The 24,071-nt window shown below is 47.0% G+C and overlaps 1 protein-coding gene across 1 annotated transcript in view; it reads left to right on the forward strand.

The window, feature by feature from the left end:
* The first annotated feature begins 23,745 nt into the window (after window positions 1-23,745).
* Window positions 23,746-24,071, forward strand: part of ABCC4 (ATP binding cassette subfamily C member 4 (PEL blood group)) — a 225,654-nt gene continuing 225,328 nt past the window's right edge. The window contains 1 exon segment of the mRNA XM_005305004.4: window positions 23,746-23,960. Within this exon segment, the coding sequence (XP_005305061.1) occupies window positions 23,887-23,960 (74 nt within the window). The 5' untranslated portion in view covers window positions 23,746-23,886.

Raw genomic sequence — 24,071 nt, forward strand, 5'->3', positions numbered from 1 at the left:
CAGAGACGATAGTCCACTGGAGCATGCTGCGGCCTTGCCACTTTGAGCCCAAGCCACAAAATGGGGAGGGGGATCACGAGCCTAGTCCTAGAAGCCAGGAGACAGGCCAGAAGGAGTCACTGGTCACCCACCAGTGGGATGGCTCACCGGAAACAACTGACCCTAGTCCTGGCTCCATGGGAGGCGAGGAGCAGAGAGGTAGGAACAGGCAGGGAGGAGGCACCCACACAAGGGGAAAACAGAGCAGTGAGGCAGGAACAGCCTGACAGTCTCAAAGCCCAAATAGAGGAGTCCCCCCACACCTGGCTCATACAGCTGTGCTGAGGATGGCCTAAGTACCGAGCTTGAGCGCTACCTGGGGGCAGGTATATTTAAGCAGTGAGGTGTGTGGGATTGGTTAGAGCCTTTCCCACCTGTCCCCTTATACTCTGTAATCCCATTTTGCGAAGATGGCAGACTTGCCCACAGTATAACCTGATTGGCTGGGTGTGGGGTGTGCCCCTCCAAAACAGGACACAAAATTGGCTACCGAGCTCCTGTGAAGGTTTGAGCCAATGAGCAGATTGGGGGAGAGAGAACAAAGCAGTAGCAATCCCACCGCTAGTGGCGGTGAGCAAGGGGTAGACTGACACCAACACACAGGGGTGTGGAGTTTGAAGGAGTAGCTGCTAGTAGGAAAGCCAGCTGCTGCACTGGTGATTGCAAAGTGGACTCCTGCAGACACACAGTCTGGAGTCACCAGGACAGCTGAAATCATGCAGCAGTACACACCTTTCTGAGCTCACAGTGCATGCCAGTATCAGCGTGTGCATACAGGTTAGACTGACCCAAGGGGGGTTGCCTTGATGTGGGGTATAGAGTCTGTGCATGTCTAGCTAGCGCTGGGGGACTTGTGCTGTACAAGGGGCAAGGGAGTCTGTGTAACCCTGTCAGATGTCCTTCTCTGGGTTTAGTCCTGGCTTTGCCTGGATTAGATCAAAGTGTTGTTCCATTGTTAAATAAGGTACTTTTTCCAGGGGGTTGATAGTGACCTCCCTAGGAGTGGGGGCTGGTGTTTTTGAAGAGACATAGGGCTAGGACCTGGGATCCCTTCCCAACCCTGGGAATCCTCCACCTGCCAATAACTCTTTGCCTGAGTTGGCCCATTGATTTCAGTGGGCCTAATTGTATGCACAGTGGCCCAGATCCACAACAGGAAAGTTAGGCATTGTAACACCTAACTTTTAGGTGTGTAGAAAATCAATGGAACAATGCAAAGCCTGAGTTAGGCACTTAGGCTCCCTATACAATGATTGGGAGGGATAGGCACTTTAGAATGCAATCCACAAAAGCCAGTATGCTAGGCAGCCTAATCCAGCCAATGGGAGATGCTGACCAGAGGGGTGTGACTTAAGTCCCACCCCTCTCACACAGATAAGTGCCTAAGGGTACGTCTTCACTACCCGCCATATCGGCGGGTAGCAATCGATTTATCCGGGATCAATATATCGTGTCTCGTTAAGACGCGATATATCGATCCCCGAACACGCTCACCGTCGACTCTGGAACTCCACCAGAGCGAGCGGCGGTAGCGCAGTTGACGGGGGAGCCGCAGCCGTCGATCCCGTGCCATGTGGACCCCAGGTAATTCGATCTTAGATACACAACTTCAGGCAGCTGAAGTCGAAGTATCTTAGATTGATTTCCCCCCCTCTAGTGTAGACCAGCCCTAAGTCTGGACTGCAGAGAGCCACCTATCTCTAGTAGGGATCCATAGCCAGGAACCCCTCTCCTGGAGCCAGGCAGCTTAGGCACCTAAATTGTTTCTTGTAAAAAAGATTGGGGCACCTGCCTCACTCCACACAAAATAGCTGGAGGAGGAGGAGGACAAAAGAAGCTGGCCCATGGAATTGTGGGACATTTTTGGTGGACTCCCAGGACCTGAGCCGGGGTGTGTGTGTGTGTGCTGTGTGTACATTGCAAAGCAACAGGGCTCGAACCCAGCGTCCCGGCTTGAGTTGGGTTTGACCCCTTAACCCCTGTAGGGTCTGACTTTGGGCTCAGATCTAGTACCCTAAGTTTGAGAGAGTTGTGTGTAGACAGAAGGGGGTTGGGCTAAAGTCAGAGTGCCTAGAGAATGTAGTCATATGCCTAGGGAACATTTACCCTGAAAACCTAGGCATTTACAGGATTATGTGGAAACTGAGCAGGATTAGGTGGATTGGATTCGCAGTGGTGACTAAAACAGTGATTTAGGTGCCTAAATACCTTTTGTGGCTTTGGGCCAAAGTTCGCACAAAAGTGTTTGCAGATTCAAGGCATAAATAATGTAAATAACTATGTTTCATAATCTAATTCAATATAACAACTCTTAATTGCAATGCAACAAAATTAAATAAGAGATGGGTTTATTGTGGACATATTTGTGTCACAGATGCGTAGTAAAAAGAATATACACTCAAATTCTGCAGTCCATACTCACTAATGTCACTGAAGTAGAACTGAATGAACTATTTGCAGCAAACTATGTAATGAATTTAGCATCTTTTTCTGTTCAGGAATTATCTGCTAACAGACTTCAGTTTTACATATTTATTTGTGGCATGACCATGTCTTAAGTTGTTTGTAAAGAAAGCAGAATGTGGCCTCAATTCTCCTTTAGACCTCTGGGAACTCCTGCAATATAATAAACAGTAATGAAAAGTCAAAATTCTTTAACAAATGATTTGAAAATATTTTTTTCAGCCGAAGGATTATTAGCAAACTATTTGCTCTAACAATTGCTTTGAGTTTTCACTAATTTGCATTTAGCTATTTGGACTCAGCAAATAGTCACATAGTATTGATTCTACTTCCTGACTGAATTAGTCAAGCCCGTAAAGAGCTTTCAAGATGGCCGCGGGAACACAAATTTTAGCAAGAGAATTATGAATACATAGATCATATATACGTCTGTAGACACTGGTGAAATCCTACCCCTGTTGAAGTCGGGGGAGATTTGCAATTGGCTTCAGTGAGGCCAGGATTTTATTACTGTGTTGTTTGATTCAGACCACTGTACTGCCCACATGGCAGAACCTAGAACTATATATTCTGGCATATGGAATACGCAAAGAATTTTTCCAAGCCCCTGCCAGTCAGAGAGAGAGCATACATCACTCTGCAGTTTACAGATGGTCCCTGTATGCTTGGACATCCTTTGAAAAGTTTATATTTTGTCACATGCTGCGTTGTTGTAGCCGTATTGGTCCCAGGATATTAGAGAGACAAGGTGGGGGAGGTAATTTATCTTTTATTACGGAAGTTGGTCCAGTAAAAAATATTACCTCACCTACTTGGTCTCTATAATATTTTGTCACACTGAGGTACAGACTTTTGCTGATAGCAAGTTTAAGGCTACTCAAAATAGTATTAATTTACAACCAGTTTTCTTTAAACAAAACACTTTTTATTGATAAGAAAATGCCAAATCATATAAAGAGACATGCATAGCAATTATTATGAATAACTTAAATAGCACAAAAACTTACCAAATAGAAGTAAAAAAGCTATAGATCAAGGAGAAATTTTATATCCAATTAGACAACTAACAATTCTTACTCATTCATGATTGGGAGTTCAGCCTATACAAGGCAGGGAGGATATTATCAATACTCTCTGGCCACTTATTTTATTCCCTCAGGTAGCATATATATAATGGTCACTACTTGAAAAAAAATCAATATGTATTTATGCTTCCCACTCATTCATATCTGAGATACCATCACTTATTTTCCTCTTCTAACATGTAGATAAATGATGACTTTAACTGTTACCGCTGTTGTGCTCTTTCCTAAGTCCTCCTTTACTTCTCAAGACAAAACCTACTTCATTTGCTTGGCTACTTCTAATGTCCCTTCCTTTTCAGATCTCTCTGTCCTTTCCCCTACCTCCTTTTCCCTAAGGGTTACTCCCAACTTCCTTATACTAGAGTGGAGTCTAATGAGCCATACCTATCCTAAAAAGTTGGACACAATTTACACCTGCCTATAGAGTGAGGTATTGAAAAAATCCTACCATTCTGCTGCAGACCCAATAAAACCTAAATGACGGGTAACTTCTACAGTCCCTCAAGGTCAAGTCTGAGGCCTGGTCTACACTAGGCGTTTATGTCGAAGTTAGCGCCGTTACATCGAATTAACCCTGCACCCGTCCACACTGCGATGCTATTTAGTTCGACATAGAGGTCTCTTTAATTCGACTTCTGTACTCCTCCCCGACGAGGGGAGTAACGCTAAATTCGACATGGCCATGTCGAATTAGGCTAGGTGTGGATGGAAATCGACGCTAATAGCTCCGGGAGCTATCCCACAGTGCACCACTCTGTTGATGCTCTGGACAGCAGTACGAGCTCGGATGCTCTGACCAGCCACACAGGAAAAGCCCCGGGAAAATTTGAATTTGAATTCCTTTTCCTGTCTGGCCAGTTTGAATCTCATTTCCTGTCTGGACATCGTGGTGAGCTCAGCAGCACTGGCAACGATGCAGAGCTCTCCATCAGTGATGGCCGTGCAATCTCAGAATAGAAAGAGGGCCCCAGCATGGACTGATCGGGAAGTCTTGGATCTCATCGCTGTGTGGGGCGATGAGTCCATGCTTTCCGAGCTGCGCTCCAAGAAACGGAATGCAAAGATCTATGAGAAGATCTCTAAAGACATGTCAGAGAGAGGATACAGCCGGGATGCAACTCAGTGCCGCGTGAAAATCAAGGAGCTGAGACAAGACTACCAGAAGACCAAAGAGGCAAACGGACGCTCCAGATCCCATCCCCAGACATCCCGTTTCTACGAGGCACTGCATTCCATCCTCGGTGCGGCCGCCACCACTACCCCACCACTGACCGTGGACTCTGAGGATGGGATATTGTCCACGGCCGGTTCCTCGGACATGTTAGGGGACGGGGAAGATGAGGAAGGAGATGAGGAGGACGAGGCAGTCGGCAGCGCTCACAACGCTGATTTCCCCGACAGCCAGGATCTCTTCATCACCCTTACAGAGATCCCCTACCAACCGTCCCCAGCCGTTACCCCGGACACAGAATCTGGGGAAGGATCAGCCAGTAAGTGTTGTAAACATATAAACATTTATTTTTAACAGAACAGGAATATTAACAATTAAAAGAATGGGTTGTTCATGATTACTTTGCCCTAGGCGCTTAACGGTTCAGTCATGGGCAGTGCAAGTTTTGAAAAAAAATCTAGCAATGTCCGGTTTTGCGTGATTGTCCTGCCCAAGCCGCTCTACTGTTTAGTCCCTGCTACTGCAGCTACAGTAAAATGCGGTCTATATGTCCGGGGATAGAGCAGAAATCCTCCTGGGACATCTCGATGAAGCTCTCCTGGAGGTAATTGGAAAGCCGTTGCATGAGGTTCCTGGGGAGAGCGGCCTTATTGGGTCCTCCGTAGTATGACACGTTGCCGCGCCACGAGACAATCAAGTACTCGGGAATCATTGCTCTGCACAGCAGGGCGGCATACGGCCCTGGTCTTTGGAGGCTTTCCCGGAGCATTCTCTCTTTCTCGCTGTCAGAGATCCTCATCAGGGTGATGTCGCTCATGGTGACCTGCTTTGAATTAGGTAGGGGAATGTTAGTGTTGGGACTGCTTTCCCGTTCCTTAACAGAACTGTAACCGCTGGTTTGCAGCCACACGGTGGAGGCGGGAGAGGGGCAGCCTACAGGGATCGTTCCCGGGGACAGCCGCGAGGGGGTGGGACAGGGGCAGAGTTCCCGCTTGTTGGATTGCTGGCAGCAGGGACTGACATTGCTTTCAATGTGAAATGAGGCCAGTGCTAATATAAAAGTTTTAAGCTGCCACAAGTCTACGGCTTACCATGTCTGCCTGCAACAGAAATTCCGTTGTGCTGCCCCGCTTCTCAAATGTGCTGTGCAAGACCCCAGGCACTGAATGCGAAGGCCGAGAATTCGACCTTGTGCTGAGTGCGCATGTGATAGGTGCTGTGCATGGTCTTGTTCACAGAGAAAGACTATGTTCTTTGTTCACAACTACATTTATCTTTCTGAGGAATTCACTCCCTTTTTCCCATTCCCACAGCCCCATCTGCGACTGTCTCACAACCTAGCCTGGCATCACACTCCCAGAGGCTAGCGCAGATTAGGCGTAGGAAGAAGAGGACACGGGAGGACATGTTCTCGGAGCTTATGGCCTGCTCCCGAGCCCAGGCAGCACAGCAGACCCAGTGGCGGGAGAACTTGTCCCAAATGCACCAAGCAAACATGGATCGGGAGGAGAGGTGGCGGCAGGAAGACCAGCAGGCGACTCAAACGCTGCTTGGACTACTGAGGGAGCAAACGGACACGCTCCGGCGCCTTGTGGATGTTCTGCAGGAACGGAGGCAGGAGGACAGAGCCCCGCTGCAGTCTATCTCTAACCGCCCTCCCCCGCCACCAAGTCCCATACCCACCTCACCCAAAGTCCAAAGAAGGAGGGGCGGCAGAGTCCGTGCTAACTCTCACTCCACCCCTGCAGAGAGCACTAGTAGCAGAAGGCTCTCATTCCCCAAAATTTGAAAAGTTTTTTCCTTCCCGCCTGACACAAGCCCCCGTCCAAGTTTCACCTCCCAGTTCCATGTGTAGTTGATAATAAAAAATACGTTTTTGTTAACTACTGTTTCCATCATGTTCTTTTGGAGGAGGAGGGGAAAGGGGGTTGGTAATTGGACAGGACAGTCACCTTTGGCAGGGTACATAGGCAGGGGCAGGTACAGCAGCAGGGCACATACACAGTGCAGTTACTAGTTACCCTGGTCAGTCTGGGAGGTGGTTTTTGTGTTATGTGGTGGGGGGTGGGTTGCTCTGTGACTTTGTGGCGGGGGAGGGCAGTTACAGATCGTAAGCGGCGGATCTTATGCAGAATCACAGAGCCACGCAGCAGGAGATCTGTAACCGTCCTCCCCCTGCCACAAAGTCACATAGCCCCCCCATAGACACAGTCCCGATCAGGAGGGGTGACAGGCTCCGTTGAAACAAGCAGCCCACCACAGCGGAGCCTGTCAATCCTTGAGTTTAGAAGCTTCATTAGCGTCACTACACTACACCCCCTCCCCAACACAGTCTGCGTCCCAGTTTTAAAACATTCCCGCGAAAACAGTAGTAAAGAAAACGGTGTTCATTAACAAAGTAGAACTGATTTTATTTCGAAACGTGTGTTGGAAGGGGGTGAAGGGGGTATGTAACTGGAGAGGATAGTCAACATTAACTGGGTAAAGACACGGGGGCAGGTTCAGCTTCTCTGTACACAAACTTAAAAGTCACAGGTTACCCTGCTCACTCAGGAACCTAGCTTTCAAAGCCTCCCGGATGCACAGCGCGTCCCGCTGGTCTCTTCTAATCGCCCGGCTGTCTGGCTGTGCGTAATCAGAAGCCAGGCTATTTGCCTCAACCTCCCACCCCGCTATAAATGTCTCCCCCTTGCTCTCACAGAGATTGTGGAGCACACAGCAAGCTGCTATAACAATGGGGATATTGGTTTCGCTGAGATCACAGTGAGTCAGTAAGCTTCTCCATCTCCCCTTGAGACGGCCAAAAGCACACTCCACCACCATTCTGCACTTGCTCAGCCGGTAGTTGAAGAGTTCTTTTTCACTGTCCAGGCCGCCAGTATAGGGCTTCATGAGCCAGGGCATTAGCGGGTAGGCTGGGTCCCCGAGGATGACTATAGGCATCTCCACATCCCCAACAGTTATTTTGTGGTCCGGGAAGTAAATACCTTGCTGCAGCCGTCTAAACAGACCAGAGTTCCTGAAAACACGAGCGTCATGAACCTTGCCCGGCCATCCGACGTAGATGTTGGTAAAACGTCCCCTGTGGTCCACCAGTTCTTGCAGCACCATGGAAAAGTAGCCCTTTCTGTTAATGTACTGGCTGGCCTGGTGGTCCGGTGCCAGGATAGGGATGTGAGTTCCATCTATGGCCCCACCGCAGTTTGGGAATCCCATCGCTGCGAAGCCATCTATGATCGCCTCCACATTTCCCAGGGTCACTGTCTTTGGCAGCAGTACATCAACGATTGCCTTGGCTACTTGCATCACAACAACCCCCACGGTAGATTTGCCCACCCCAAACTGGTTCGCGACTGACCGGTAGCTGTCTGGCGTTGCAAGCTTCCAGAGGGCTATCGCCACTCGCTTCTGGACAGTCAGGGCTGCTCGCATCCGGGTGTCATTGCGCTTCAGGGCAGGGGACAGCAACTCACAAAGTTCCAGGAAAGTTCCCTTCCGCATGCGAAAGTTTCGCAGCCACTGGGATTCATCCCAGACCTGCAGCACTATGCGGTCCCACCACTCAGTGCTTGTTTCCCGTGCCCAGAATCGCCGTTCCACAGCATCAACATGACCCATTGCCACCGTGATGTCCTCGGCGCTGGGTCCCGTGCTTTCTGAGAGGTCTGTGTTACTCTCAGACTTCAGGCCCTCACCGCGGTGCCGTAGCCTCCTCGCCTGACTTATCTGCATCTGCCTCAGGGAAAGGTGTATGATAAGCTGCGAGGCGTTGAGAGCGGCCACAACTGCAGCGATGGTCGCAGCGTGCTCCATGCTCGCAGTGCTGTGGCGTCCGCGCTGTCACTGACTAGAAAAGTGCGCGAACTGATTTCCCACCGGCGCTTTCAGGGAGGGAGGGCGGGAGTGATGGACGGATGACGACAGTTACCCAAAAGCACCCTGGACACATTTTTTTACCCAGAAGGCTTTTGCGGCTACACCCAGAATTCCAATGGGCAGCGGGGACTGCGGGAACTGTGGGATAGCTGCCCACAGTGCACCGCTTCGAATGTCGACGCTTTCCCCGTTAGTGTGGACTCACAAAGTCGAATTACTGTCCTTAGTGTGGACACACACGTTCGACTTTGCAATATCGATTCCAAAAATTCGATTTAAGTAAAATCGAACTACTCTCGTAGTGTAGACATGGCCTGAAGCTCTTTGATAGAATAGTTTGGTGGAAAATTCACACAGCCAATCCTTGTTAAAATGGAAAATGTTGTGTTTAGAATTAGTCAAACCAATGTACCAATTTTGCATGCATTTTTAAAAAATGTGTTTATGTATTTAGTGTATATAAAAAGGTTTGGTTTGGGACAGATTTTTTTTTTAAGCAGAATTTTTGCAATACTTCCAAATTTGTTGTGACATCTATAAGAAACATCTAGATGGGGAGGGCTCTGAGTTTCTACAGAGAATGCTTTCACAGGTGTCAGGCTTGTGGGTCTTGCCCACATGCTCAGGGTCTAACTGATCACCAAATTTGAGGTCAATAAGGAATTATCCCCCAGGTCAGATTGGCAGAGACCCTGGGGGGTTTTTGCCTTCCTCTACAGCAGTGGTTTTCAAATTGCGGGTTGCGACCCAGTGCCGGGTCACGGAATGTAAGGCACTGGGTTGTGGTGGCTCTGGTCAGCATGACCCGCTGGGCTGTTAAGTCTCATTGGCGGTGTTGCCTGGCTAAGGCAGGCTAGTTCCTACCTGTTCTGACACCGTGCTGCGCCCCAGAAGCAGCCAACAGCAGGTCCGGCTCTGGGATGGCATGGGATTCCATGCACTGGCTCCGCACTCCCATTGGCCAGTTCCCAGCCAATGGGAGCTGGGGGGGCAGTACCTGTGGGCAAGGGCCACGAGGAGCTGCTTGCCTGCTTCTGCCTAGGAGCTGGACCTGCTGCTGGCCATTTCTGGGGTGCAGCATGGTCTGCGGTGCCAGGACAGGCAGGAAGCCTGCCTTAGCACCCCAGCTGTGTCGCTGATCTGGAGCTGCCCAAGGTAAGCCCACGCCCCAACACTGCACCCCAACCCCCTGCCCTAGCCCTGAGCCCCCCATACCTCTAACCCCTCATCCCCAGCTCTGTTGGATCGCGGGCATCAACAATTTTCTTCAACTGAGTCGTCAGAAAAAAAGTTTGAAAATCACTGCTCTACAACATGGGCAGGGGTCACTTGCAGGTTTAAACTATTGTAAATGGTGGGTTCTTTGTAACTTGAAGTCTTTAAACCATGATTTGAGGACTTGGTAACTCAGCCAGAGATTATGGGTATATTACAGGAGTGGGCGGGGGGGGGGGGGGGGCGGGGGCTGAGGTTCTGTGGCCTGCAATATGCAGGAGGTCAGACTAGATCATTATAAACGCTTCTGAATTTAAAGTCTAAGAGTCTAAATCAGCTAATCGATTATACTGGCTAGTTTGAGGGATAGGTGGGGATAGCTAGCACTTTATAACTTGTTAAAACTGCAAACATATAAGTATGTACAAATTCTATATATTGCATTGTATCCTCCCTCCATCCGTTACACTTCACTAGTCTTGTAAGGCAACTGCCTCCATGCAGATACGGGGGTTTGCCTGTGTGGAGGCAATTGAAGGATCAGGTATTTAAGGTCATCGTGGCTATGTCAGCAAAACACTGTAGTGTAAACACAGCCTACACTGATGGAAGGATTCTTCTGTCAGTGTAGCCATGAGTGATGGTAGTTTTGTCACCAGAAATATTCTTTCGTGACTATCACTGCATCTCAGCAATCTGATCCATTCTCAGTAATGCTAAGAGCTGCAGGGATGCCCTAGTGTCCTATTCCACCTTTGGACTAACCCAGAGAGGTGGTATAACAAACGGAGAGGGTGACTTCTCTGATTACTAAGGGACTGGTAAGTTTTTTGGGGGGCGATACACAAAAAAGTTGTAGAAGGGGAGGCACATCAACTGTGCAGAAGTTTAGAAGCCAGATGTGGTTCAAAATTCCAGTTTAGACACAGTGGCTCCATCACTAATCTATGTGGGGGCAAACTGAACAAAGCAAGTGGGTGTAACAAGAAGTCAGTCTTGCTGAGTAAGAAATAGTTTAAACTGGCTTCCTGTGTGATTGAGAGAGTCTACACAGCATTGTCCAGTTCACCCCCTCACAAGAGTTCAGAAAGAAAAGCTATTAAGGCTACAGGCTGCCTTCTCTGGGTGGGTCTTAGATCAGAGAATGACCTTCCTCTAAGGAAACATTAGGCTCTCAAGATTACTAAAGGAAAATCTCTTCAGAGAATTGAAAGATTGAATGACTCATTCAAAAGCCCATTTCTTGACATGCACAACAAAAGTCTGCAAGATGAAAATGTTCTTCCATATTTAGAAGTTTAATGCTCTTGAATTTGAAAAAAACTTATTTATAATGTTTGTTTACTAGCAAAAAAGGCAGTTAGGGTGATATTGAGCCTTGTCTTATAACCCACCATTTTCACATTCTCATAACTGTCTGAAAATTTCTTTTTAGCAGAAATATTCTATGCTTAGTCTCAGCTCAAAAGTGAAATTGTCTTTTGTTTGCTGTTTTTTGCAAAGTTTGAAATAAATACATACATTCATTCATTCATTGTTGATATGTGAAAGTGCGAGAACCTCCAGGCTGATGATGCATGTTTTTCACACACAAAACTCAAAAATGGCTGTGCATTAACAAGCTGAAACCATCCAGGCAGCTAGCCTTCACTGCGTACGGCCTTGATCCTGCAAACACATATGCACACATTCAACTGAAGGGTAGTGCTGGTAAATGGTACCTCTGCCCCTAAACCCTCACCTGCGGAATCCTCCAAGGATCAATTCTATGTCTAGTCTCATTCAACATTTACATGCAGCCACTAGATGAACTAGTACGATGACATAAACCCAAGCACTAGCAGTATGGAGATGACCCACAGCTCTATCCTTCACCACATATAACTATACCATTATCACCACGACAGATTCGTAGTTGGACAAGATCAGTTCATGGATGAAGAACAGCTGGTTGAAGCTGAACCCAAGCAAGACAGAAGTTATGCTGGTGGAGAGATGAAAGCAGTTTGAAGAATGCAGTCATGATGTAGTCTCCTATGGTTAAAGGTACACACCCTCAATTAGTCTTTTCAGTCCACAGGTAGGAGTGCTCCTGGTTGCCTCATGTAGCAGCATCCGTGAGTATACTGGAAAGGAGTAAGATGGAGGACAAGGAGTTGAGGATGGGGTGGATAGGGAGACTAAGGGTATGTCTACACTACGAGAGTAGTTTGATTTTACTTAAATCGAATATGTGGAATCGATATTACAAAGTCGAACGTGTGCATCCACACTAAGGACAGTAATTCAACTGTGTGAGTCCACACTAACGGGGCAAGCGTCGACATTGGAAGCGGTGCACTGTGGGTAGCTATCCCACAGTTCCCACAGTCCCCACTGCCCATTGGAATTCTGGGTCGAGCCCCCAATGCCTGCTGGAGAAAAAAATGTGTCAAGGGTGGTTTTGGGTAACTGTCGTCATCCAACCGTCACTCCCGCCCTCTCTCCCTGAAAGCGCCGGCGGGCAATCAGTTCATGCACTTTTCTGGTGAGTGACAGCGCGGACGCCACAGCACTGCGAGCATGGAGCCCGCTGCGACCATCGCTGCAGTTATGGCCGTTGTCAACACCTCGCACCTTATCATCCACCTTTTCCAGAGGCAGATACTGAGAAATCGGGCGAGGAGGCTACGGCAGCGCGGTGAGGACATGAAGTCTGAGAGTGGCACAGACCTGTCACAAAGCACGGGACCCTGCGCCGTGGACATCATGGTGGCAATGGGTCATGTTGATGCTGTGGAACGGCGATTCTGGGCACGGGAAACAAGCACGGACTGGTGGGACCGCATAGTGCTGCAGGTCTGGGATGAATCCCAGTGGCTGCAAAACTTTCACATGTGGAAGGGAACTTTCCTGGAACTTTGTGAGTTGCTGTCCCCTGCCCTGAAGCGCAAGGACACCCGGATGCGAGCAGCCCTGACTGTCCAGAAGCGAGTGGCCATAGCCCTCTGGAAGCTTGCAACGCCAGACAGCTACCGGTCAGTCGCGAACCACTTTGGCGCGGGCAAATCTACCGTGGGGGTTGTTGTGATGCAAGTAGCCAACACAATCGTTGAGGTACTGCTGTCAAAGGTAGTGACCCTGGGAAACGTGGAGGTCATCATAGATGGCTTCGCTGCAATGGGATTCCCAAACTGCGGTGGGGCTCATATATATGGAACTCACATCCCTATCCTGGGACCGGCACCAGGCCAGCCAGTACATTAACCGAAAGGGCTACTTTTCAATGGTGCTGCAAGCACTGGTTTAACATAGGGGACGTTTTACAAACATCAACGTCGGATGGCTGGGCAAGGTTCATGACGCTCGTGTTTTCAGGAACTCTGGTCTGTTTAGACGGCTGCAGGAAGGTATTTACTTCCCGGACCACAAAATAACTGTTGGGGATGTGGAGATGCCTATAGTGATCCTCGGGGACCCAGCCTACCCGCTAATGCCCTGGCTCATGAAGCCCTATACAGGCGCCCTGGACACTGAAAAAGAACGCTTCAACTACCGTCTGAGCAAGTGCAGAATAGTGGTGGAGTGTGCTTTTGGACGTCTGAAGGGGAGATGGAGAAGCTTACTGACTCGCTCTGATCTCAGCGAAACCAATATCCCCATTGTTATTGCAGCTTGCTGTGTGCTCCACAATCTCTGAGAGCAAGGGGGAGACCTTTATAGCGGGGTGGGAGGTTGAGGCAAATAGCCTGGCGCCCAGCCAGACAGCCGTGCGATTAGAAGAGCCCAGCGGGACGTGCTGTGCATCCGGGAGGCTTTGAAAACTAGGTTCCTCAGTGAGCAGGGTAACCTGTGACTATTACGTTTGTTTACAGAGAAGCTGAACCTGCCCCCGTTTCTTTACCCAGTGAATGTTCACTATCCACTCCAGTTTCATACCCCGTTCACCCCCTTCCAACATACGTTTAAAAATAAAATCACTGAAAATTTGTTAATGAACACCGTTTTCTTTATTACTGTTTTCGCAGTAAAGTGTTGAAACTGGGACGCAGACTGTGGTGGGGAGCGGGTGTAGTGTACTGATGCAAAGGACGCTTCTAAACTCAAGGAATGACATGCTCCTGCTTCTAGGTGGACTGGTTGTTTCAACGGAGCCTGCCACCCCTCCTGTTCGGGACTCTGTGTGTGGGGGCTATGTGACTTTCTGGCAGTGGGAGGACGGTTACAGATCCCCTGCTGCGTGGCTCTGTGATCCAGGATAAGGACCGCTGCATAAGATCTCTAACCGCCCTCCCCTTCCCCCTCCCCCCCCAGAAAATGAAAACCACCTCCCAGACTGACCAGGGTGCCTAGTGACTGCAATGTGTGTGTGACCTGCTGCTGAACCTGCCCCCGTGTCTGTACCCTAGTAAAGGTGACTGTCCTGTCCAATTGCCAACCCCCTTCCCCCGCTTCAAACAGACTGTCCTCTAAAAAACCATGATGGAAACAGTAATTAACAGAAACGTATTTTTTATTAGCAACTACACAGTTAGGGGATGAAACTGGGATGGGGGCTTGGGTGAGGCGGGAAGGAAAGGACTTATCAAATTTTGGGGAATGACAGCCTTCTGGTACGTGAGCAGTCTGCAGGGGTGGAGTGACAGATTTCACGGACTCTGCCACCCCTCCTTCTTGGTACTTTGGGTGAGGGGGGTATGGGACTTTGTGGCGGGGGAGGGTGGTTACAGATAGACTGCAGCAGGGCTCTGTCCTCCTGCCTCCGGTCCTGCAGAACATCCACAAGGCGCCGGAGCGTGTCCGTTTGCTCCCTCATTAGTCCAAGCAGCGTTTGAGTCGCCTGCTGGTCTTCCTGCCGCCACCTCTCCTCCCGTTCGCTGTGTGCTCGCTGGTATTGCGACGTGTTCTCCCTCCACTGGGTCTGCTGGGTTGCTTCAGCTCGGGAGCAGCCCATAAGTTCTGAGAACATGTCGTCCCGTGTCCTTTTCTTCCTACGCCTAACTTGCGCCAGCCTCTGGGAGTGTGATGCCAGGGTAGGTCGGGAGACAGTCACAGCTGTGGGATGGGAAAAAGGGAGTGAATTCCTCAGAAAGATAAATTTTTTGGTGAACAAAGAACATAGTCTTTCTCTGTGAACAAGACCATGCACAGCACCTATCACATGCGCACTCAGGACAAGGTCGAATTTTCGGCCTTTGCATTCAGTGCCTGGGGTCTTGCAGTGCAGATCAGACAAGCGCGGCCGGACAGCGGAATTTGGGTAGCAGGCTGACATGGTAAGCCGTAGACTTGTGGCAGCTTAAAACTTTAATAATAGCACTGCCCTTCTTTGACGTTCAAAGCAATGCTCCTAGCGTTGGCCAGTTCCTGCTGCCAGCAATCTGGCAAGCATGAACTCTGCCCCTGTCCCACCCCCTCGCGGCTGTCCCCGGGAAAGATCCCTGTATGTTGCCCCTCTCCCACCTCCACCGCATGGCTGTAAACTGCCGGTTACAGTTCTGTAAAGGAACAGGCAAGCAGTCCCAATACTAACATTCCCCTAATTCAAAGCAGGTCACCATGAGCGACATCACTCTGATGAGGATTTCAGAGAGCGACAAAGAATGCATGCTTCGTGAAAGCCTGCAAAGACCAGGGCCGTATGCCGCCATGCTCTGCAAGGCAATGATCCCGGAGTACTTGCTGCTAGCCTGGCGCGGGAACATTTCCTACTACGGAGGACACAACAAGGCCGCTCTCCCAAGGAACCTCATGCAAAGGCTTTCCAATTACCTCCAGGAGAGCTCCATGGAGATGTCCCATGAGGATTTCAGCTCTATCCCCGGACATATAGACCGAATTTTACTGTAGCTGCACTGGCAAGGACTAAACAGTAGAGCGCCTAGGGCAAACCAATCATGATAAACCAGACATTGTTAGATTTTTTGGCAGTAGTTGCACTGCCAAAGACTAAAACTTTAAGCGCCTAGGGCAAAGTAATCATGAAAATCCCACTGTTAATATTAATGTTCTGTTCAAAATAAATGTTTACATGTTTATAACACTTACTGACTGATCCTTCCCCTGATTCTGGGTCCGGGTTAACGCCTGGGGACGGTTGGTAGGGGATCTCGGTGAGGGTGATGAAGAGATCCTGGCTGTCTGGGAAATCAGCGTTGTAAGTGCTGTCGACTGCCTCTTCCTCCTCATCTCCTTCCTCATCTTCCCCGTCTGCTAACATCTCCGAAGAAGCGGGCATCGACAATATCCCATCCTCAGAGTCCAAAGTCAGTGGTGGGGTAGTGGTGGCGGCCGCACCGAGGATGGAATGCAGTGCCTCGTAGAAACGGCATATCTGGGGCTGGGATCCGGAGCGTCCGTTTGCTCTTTGGTCTTCTGGTACCCTTGTCTCAGCTCCTTGATTTTCACGCGGCACTGAATTGCATCATGGCTGTATCCTCTCTCTGTCATGGCTTTTGAGATCTCTTGTAGATCTTTGCATTCCGTCTTTTCTATCGCAGCTTCGAAAGCATGGACTCATCACCCCACACAGTGATCAGATTCAAGACTTCCCGATCAGTCCATGCTGGGGCCCTCTTTCTATTCTGAGATTGCATGGCCATCTCTGCTGGAGAGCTCTGCATCGTTGCCAGTGCTGCTGAGCTCGCCACAATGTCCAAACAGGAAATGAGATTCAAAGTGCCCAGACAGGAAAAGGAATTCAGATTTTCCCGGGGCTTTTCCTGTGTGGCTGGTCAGAGCATCCGAGCTCGGACTGCTGTCCAGAGCATCAACAGAGTGGTGCACTGTGGGATAGCTCCCGGAGCTATTAGCATCGATTTCCATCCACACCTACCCTAATTCGACATGGCCATGTCGAATTTAGCGCTACTCCCCTTGTTGGGGAGGAGTACAGAAGTCGAATTTAAGAGACCTCTATGTCGAACTAAATAGCTTTGTTGTGTGGACGGGTGCAGAGTTAATTCAATTTAACGCTGCTAAATTCGACATAACCTCCCAGTGTAGACCAGGCCTAAGATTGGATGAGGAGCCTAGGGAGGGATCCTGGGAGCTAATGGGGAAGGAGGGAAGAGACAGATTGGACGATGAGCCAGGAAGTGGGATTGGCTGGGCAAGGAGACTGGGTTTGGGGAGAGATTGGGACTCAGATGATAAACTTGGAGGGTGAGACTAGGTTAATGAGACTGAGTCTGGGAATGAGAAGGAGTGGAGACTGGGACTGGATGGACAAGGAACTAGGAATGGGAAGAGACATGATTGGGACAGCTACAGATTGGAGGGGACAGGGAAGAAGAAGTCAAGTGGATACTGAAAAAAGAATGTTTTTTCTGGTACAGCTTATCCTACCCTCTCAGCTATACATATAACTTTTTGGGACAGATCCTCAACTGGTGTAAATCAGCATAGTGCCATTAAAATCACTGATTTACATGAGCTGAAGTGACCCTTAGTTTTTACCAAGGCTTGGAAAACAGAATGAGGGAAGGAGTACCAGTCTATAAAAAGAAAATCCTTACTCACTCCCTCCCTGGGAAAAGTTTGTGCTTTTTATTTATGTTATCTTTAAGGAAATCCTGGTGTTAAACTCTGGTAAAACCCGGATATAGTCACCAGAGAAGGGGACATTGGTAGACCAATGCCATCTCTGATTCAAAAGATTTTTCTTTAATATCTTTGGGGTGGTTATCACTGATGCTTGTTTTTGTTATTTTGTATTAAAATGAATAAAACATATATTCTTGATACATAGTTACACAAGTATATTGAAAGTTAGTGGAGTTGCTCTGCATTTCCACTGGTGTAACTGAGCATGTCTTCCTACGAACTACCAAGAGTGCACCGTCTCCAGGAAATTCTCTTTTGAGAACAGTAACAACTGTGCTTGCAATGTGGCATTGGCATGTAGCATCTTATCTTGTTGTTTCAAACACAAGTGGGAGTCAACCTATCATGCTCTTTTGGCTACCATGGTTCATAGAAAAATTCGAGTGAATCTTTTAGACATAGTCTAGGGTGGTTTTTTTTATTGCTCAAATAGTCTCTCATAAATTTCTTTCCCATGATTTTGACAGGTTAAAGAACCCAACATGTCAATGATTCAGCTAATTTTCTGGTTCTGCAAACTTGATCTAGAGGGAGAGAAACATGATTGATAGCTCCACAGAAGAGAAATGAAAGAAGGAAAATCAGATTTGCAATTTTCTAGACATTTCTCAAATTCTTAGATTCTCTGCTGCCTGTCCCAGTCAGCCAGTCATCTCTGCACCAGCTAAACAGATAAACACAAGTGCAGAATCAATGAATTATTTTACATCCAATTGTTTTTTAAAATCTCTTAAGGCCTAAAGAATTGCCTCTCTCTGTACAGTACTGCTAAAGGTATGGTCAGCTCAGATGCCAGAGCTGGATCCCCACATTATAAAAGAGGGGGCTGCTGGAAGGGCTTTCTCTGTGAGGGCTCTGAGGCCTGGTCTACACTGTGAGGGAGTGTGTCGATCTAAGTTACACAACTTCAGCTACGTGAATAACATAGCTGAAGTCGACGTACTTAGATCTACTTATCACGGTGTCTTCACTGTGGTAAGTCGACGGCTGACATTCTCCCGTCGACTCCTCCTGTGCCTCTCGCCCTCATGGAGTACCGGAGTGGACCGGAGAACATTCGGCAGTCAATTTATCGCGTCTTGATAAATCAACCCCAACTGAATCGATCACTGCCCGTTGATTCAGTGGGTAATGTAGACAAGCCCTTACTTACTCTGAAACTTGCTCCTCCCCTGGTCCAAAATATTTTGAATCTGGTGACCTTCTGGGCATGCTGCAAAAGGTGCCTGTTCAAAAGGGCTTTTTGAGAGGGCCAATGATATGGTTCTCACAATGATGGAAGGATGGTAAAGAACTTCCTGTAGGTGGCAAAGTTCCTTTTTAAATAACTATTTTAATGCTGCTTGAGTTTTTTTGTAGTATTAATTATGTTAGGGCTCTGAGAGCCTTGTATAGACATCTTTTTATTATATTTTAAAACAAAAGAAATAAAAGGCACTAATGTTAGGAGAGAGAGCAAAACTTGATGGTGCAGAACAAAACCCCGAGAGGCTGAAAACAAAGAAAGAAGTGGGAGAAGGCATATGGATGAGTAATTTGTTGTGCTCACAGGACCATGGGATCAGAGAAGAGGTTGATATTATAAGTTTTGCATCTTAGAATCTGGGTTTATGAGGGTTTTCCTTTTAGTTGATCAGTGATCTCTGAGCATGGCATGGGAAGGAAGAACAAATACTAGCTAAAGGATAGAAAATAAACTTCTAAAGTTCTGTCAATGAGTGTGCGATTCCCATAAGCAATGTGTCACACTGATGGTAAACAGAAAAGTCCCCTTTGTGGCACCTTCTAAAAGAGCTAGAATTTTTTTATATACATGTATGTAAAGGAAACTTTGCATCCTGCAGAGCCCCCAGGGCTGTGAGTCAGAAGAGGGAATTTATGCCTTCATATGCTATTGGACTAATTTATATGTGCAAAACTCCCAAACTTTTCTAAAAATATTTCAGTTCTAATTAATACAGGAAAAGCAAGGTCTGGATTTCTTAGTGAATAGGATGAAAATGTAAAACCTACTAAATCTCAAAAGAGGAGGGATATGCCATCCACTTGGACTGACAGTTCCTATTTACTGAGCATGGTGTGAAAAGTATGTCGCAGATCCATCTCTCCCAAACAGGGCTCACATTCTGTGCCTACTGCCTATTTAAGAAGATGGCAGAATGTTGCAGCAGGGCCTTGGTGAATACTTACATACACAGTCTCCAGTCATTACCCAAAGATGCCTTTTCAAACACATCTTTAAATTGTCTCTAGATCACCCAGATATTCCTGGTCCAAAATTCCTAAACATGAAATACAATCTGTCCAAAACTCTGCAAGAGCAACAAACGACCAATCTCTTATGAAATGACATTTAATTCACTTCAGTCTATCCAACCAGATAAAGCTACAACTTATTCTAGAAGCAAATACACTGGGAAAGTTGGAGATAATCAGAATGCCTGAGTTTCCAGAAGATAAAAACTCCCAAGAAAATTAAAATAGGGACAGGTGAACCCATTTATCCACATTCAGCAAAATAATTTTATAAGTAGTTCTACTTCACAGTAACTGATTTCACAGTGTCCAGTATTCAGTCAAGATTTGAACAGAAACTACAAAATTGTTTGAAATCTTGAAACTCTCAAACACTCCACATACAAGAGAAATGCAAGTTCAAGATGTGCTTTAGGTGTAAGGTTCTGATTTCAACTCTGACTGACACATTACTCAGCTTCCTTTGTAAGCCAGCTGCCAACCTATGAAAAGATCATTATTCTGTGGAATGACAATAATCTACTTCATGTGTTTTTGTTTTTTTTATAAATAAAAAAATGAGTCACTTTCTGATGTTGCATTGTTGCCAAAGACTCATGCACTCCTGAATGACTGAAATTAACCAGAAAATATATTTTTAATACCATACCCACAATAAGAAAAATGGTGTGACAATTGTAATTCACAAGCAACTAGATTTTGCTATTTTGCTCCAGGAAAAGGATGGTTATGAATATAGGTTAAGATTAAAATGTACATATCACTTTTGGTGATCCCACTCTTTTCTTAGCCACATGAGCCTAATTCAAATAGCATTGAAGTCCATGGGCGTTGTATTGGCCCCTATCATAGCATTAACTTTTCTATTAGTACACAGTCGGACAAATTTGATCCTCTGAAAGCAGTGGGTTGACCGATTTAATTGGGGGCAGAATTTGCTTTGAATGTTTGGGGAGATGATTTAAATAATTTAAATCCTATTATACATTTTTCTGAAATCGAAATTTAAAGTCCTTTCATTACTTCAGCCCTCTATAACCAACAAGTAAGAAGTATACTATTCCTCCCAAGTTCCCAGGTGACAGACTGAGCTGGGACACAGCAGTACACTAAACTAGACCAACACTTTGCTCAGCTCCATCAGTTTCTACTGAATGTGAGCTTACATTTGGGGAAACAGGATTTGTTAGCTTTACAGTTGGAAACCTTTCAAATGTGAATTGATGTAGTGTCTTCAATCTCCACAAAGACGGTCTGAACTGTCCTCTTTCATTTCAACAATGTGGTACCTGGAAGCTATAACTATAGTTTAAATGGCAGCCCTACTAACTATTTCATTGCTGATCATTCTAGCAGAAAAAGTCAGACATCATGGGATGGGAGGGCAGAACTTGCAGAGAGTACCATCTCAGGGCAGGTCTTCACTACGGGGGGGGGGGGTGGGGTGTCGATTTAAGATACGCAAATTCAGCTACGCGAATAGCGTAGCTGAGCGTAGCTGAATTCGACGTATCGCAGCCGACTTACCCCGCTGTAGGGACGACGGCAAAATCGACCTCTGCGGCTTCCCGTCGACGACGCTTACTCCCACCTCCGCTGGTGGAGTAAGAACGTCGATCCCCGAGAGGTCGATTTCTACCCGCCGATTCAGGCAGGTTGTGTAGACCTAGCCTCAGTCTCCTTCCTCCTCCCCTGCAACAATCTAACTCTAGAAGAGCACTAAAAAATATAGCATAGGAAACAATCTCTGACTACTAAGGGGTGCACTATATGACCTAGCAAAGATCAGATCTGGGAAAAGCCCTATGCTTTATTTAGATTTATTTTTACTTAGATAAGTATTCTTAAGATTCTTTTCAGACTTCTTTCCCATATTTGTATCAATTTAAAAAATGTAGTTTTCTAACAACTTCTCTCTTTGTATCCGTTAGTGCATCACACCTACTTTTCTCAGCAGCACTCACTCATGGCCGGCCACAATAACTCTCAAAGCATTAGATATACCTAAGCCCCTTCATTTTCAGTTTCAGCTGATTCTTACTGAAAAATTCCTGGGTATTTTAAAAAGTATTGTTCATTTGTTTCTGATTCACCCTACTTTTGTATCATTCAAATATATAAAAAATAACTTGTTTTATTAGGAAAATACAATATATTGCATGAGATATATGTATTATGATAATATGTTAGTCTGTGTGTATATGCAAAGCTGCCTGTTGAAGTAAGGCTATGCATTAGTTTAGATTAAGATACATACAATAAACAAACAGGCACACATGCTCTAAAGTGGGTGCACATCTGAATGTACTGGTGAATATCACGTGCACCACGTACACATTTCAAGCTGTTAGCAGATGATAGTTTAAAGATTTGACACACTAAAATGGGAAGAAAAGAAAAATCTGTATTAGAATACATTTCAGAACACAAGGGAGTATTCAAAAGTTTTATTAAAACAAAAACAGGAGAAAAGGATGAAGTTGAATGTATGTCTGCAAATGGTGTGGCCCAATTATTAAATATAAATATTTATAAGCTAATAGTTCTAAGTCTGCAACAGTAAACTGTTTATTCAAATGAAAGGCTTTATTTGTGGATTAGAGATATATTGTTTTCTTAAACTCATAGGTGGCATTGTATTTTGAGTTCTGTTTTAGTTCCACAGCAAACCACATTGATGAACAGAATTCAAAGCATTCATCTATTGAATACCTTTCCCCTCTGTCTTTCCATCCACCAAAAGAAACCCCGATATTTACCCTGAAAAATTAATATTTTTGCACTGATTTTCACCTGCTTTTGTTGTTGTGGCAATAAACACTGATAAATTCCTGGGAAAAATTAAATAAAATAAAAACTGAAAATTAAGGGCACTAGAAATACCATATATTGATTATAAAAGCCATGGTGAGGATGAGTTTAACTCACTCTTTACAGTTGTTTCAAGAAGTTCTGTTTGGCACAAGCTCTTCTTCTTCTTGATATACCGAACTAGACATTTTTGTTCTACTACCATGAAATCATTTACAAGGATTTGGAACACTTTCACTTGCAGGACAATCAATTTCATTAATATCTAAGAACTTGAGACCGTGTTTTACTCATGCACATTCAGACTATGAAGTCTTCATTCATGTAGCAACCAAACCACACAAAGTTTATCAAAGCAATTAACTTGGGACTTGGAGCTGAGATTTGGAAATAAAATTTTCTGATAATATCTGGAGGAAAGCTTGAACAAAATGCTTCTGAAGTATTAAGCAGTTATATTTGTCTTATTCCAACTTTTAAAAGTCTTGTGGATACCTTTAAGTTTAGGTGTGATGGTGCTTTCCTCCTGCAGCTGTCCACTGAAATCTAATTAGTGCTTATTTGTATGTCAGTAGTGCAAAAAGGGGCTAGGTGCTGTACAAACATGTAGGAAAACTGCCCCTCTCCTAACAAGCTGCCAATCTAAGGAAGTGGTTTCCAATCTGTGGTCCAGCAACCCCTGTGGGTCTGCAGACTATGTCTAAGATTTCCAAAGGGGTCACCAGCTCCATTCACCATTTTTGGGGGGTTTGCAAATGAAAAAAAGATTGAAAAGCACTAATCTAAGGTCCTGTGCCTGCAAGTTGCCCCATAGAGCTGGCCTCCTGCAGATTTCCTTTGACTTTGCTACGGCCCAAACCCTGAAAACATTTAGGCATCTCAGAAACTTCGTGTAGCTGAGCTAACCAGCTGAAGCCAGTGCCAGGACTGGTGTGCATATGTGTTTGAAGACTGGGGGCTTAAACATCGAGGGTGAAGTCCTGCCCCCAGTAAAGGCCACGGCACAAATCCCCGGACTGCGAGGCGGCCGGGATTTCCAGGCTGATCGGCAATGGTCATTCTAATTTCTTGCAACTTTGAACAGGGCAGCGAGGAGCAGCTGTGCTGTGCGTGGGGACCCAGGCCAGGCGCTCGCTAGCCCCGCGGCTGCCTGCGGGCTCCGGCTCGGCTCCGGCCACGCGGGACGGGCTCTGCATGGGCTCCGGGCCGGCAGGAGGCGCCGGGGAGGGTGTCTGATTTCCCGGAAGCGGCTCCAGAACTGTGTTGCTGAGCCGGGGAAGCAGCTGCTGCCCGGCAGCCCCAAACCTGTTGCACGCCGCGGGCCGGGCACAGAGCGGCCGAGCCAGCGGCAGCAGCAGGTGATAGAGCAGCGGCCGGGGCAGGGGGATGGAGGCACCGCGGCGGGAGGAGAAGCCCAACCCCCTGCGGGCTGCCAACTTCTGCTCCCGGCTCTTCTTCTGGTGAGTCCCCCCCGCGCCGTCCCCGGCCGCGCTGGCACCGGCTCCCCGTCCCGGGGCAGCGCCGTGCGGCAGGGCTGCTCGGGCCGCGGGAGCCCGGAGCCGGGCTGTGCA

Source organism: Chrysemys picta, chromosome 1 (assembly GCF_011386835.1).
Source record: "Chrysemys picta bellii isolate R12L10 chromosome 1, ASM1138683v2, whole genome shotgun sequence".
In the NCBI taxonomy this organism is placed as follows: Eukaryota; Metazoa; Chordata; order Testudines; family Emydidae; genus Chrysemys; species Chrysemys picta.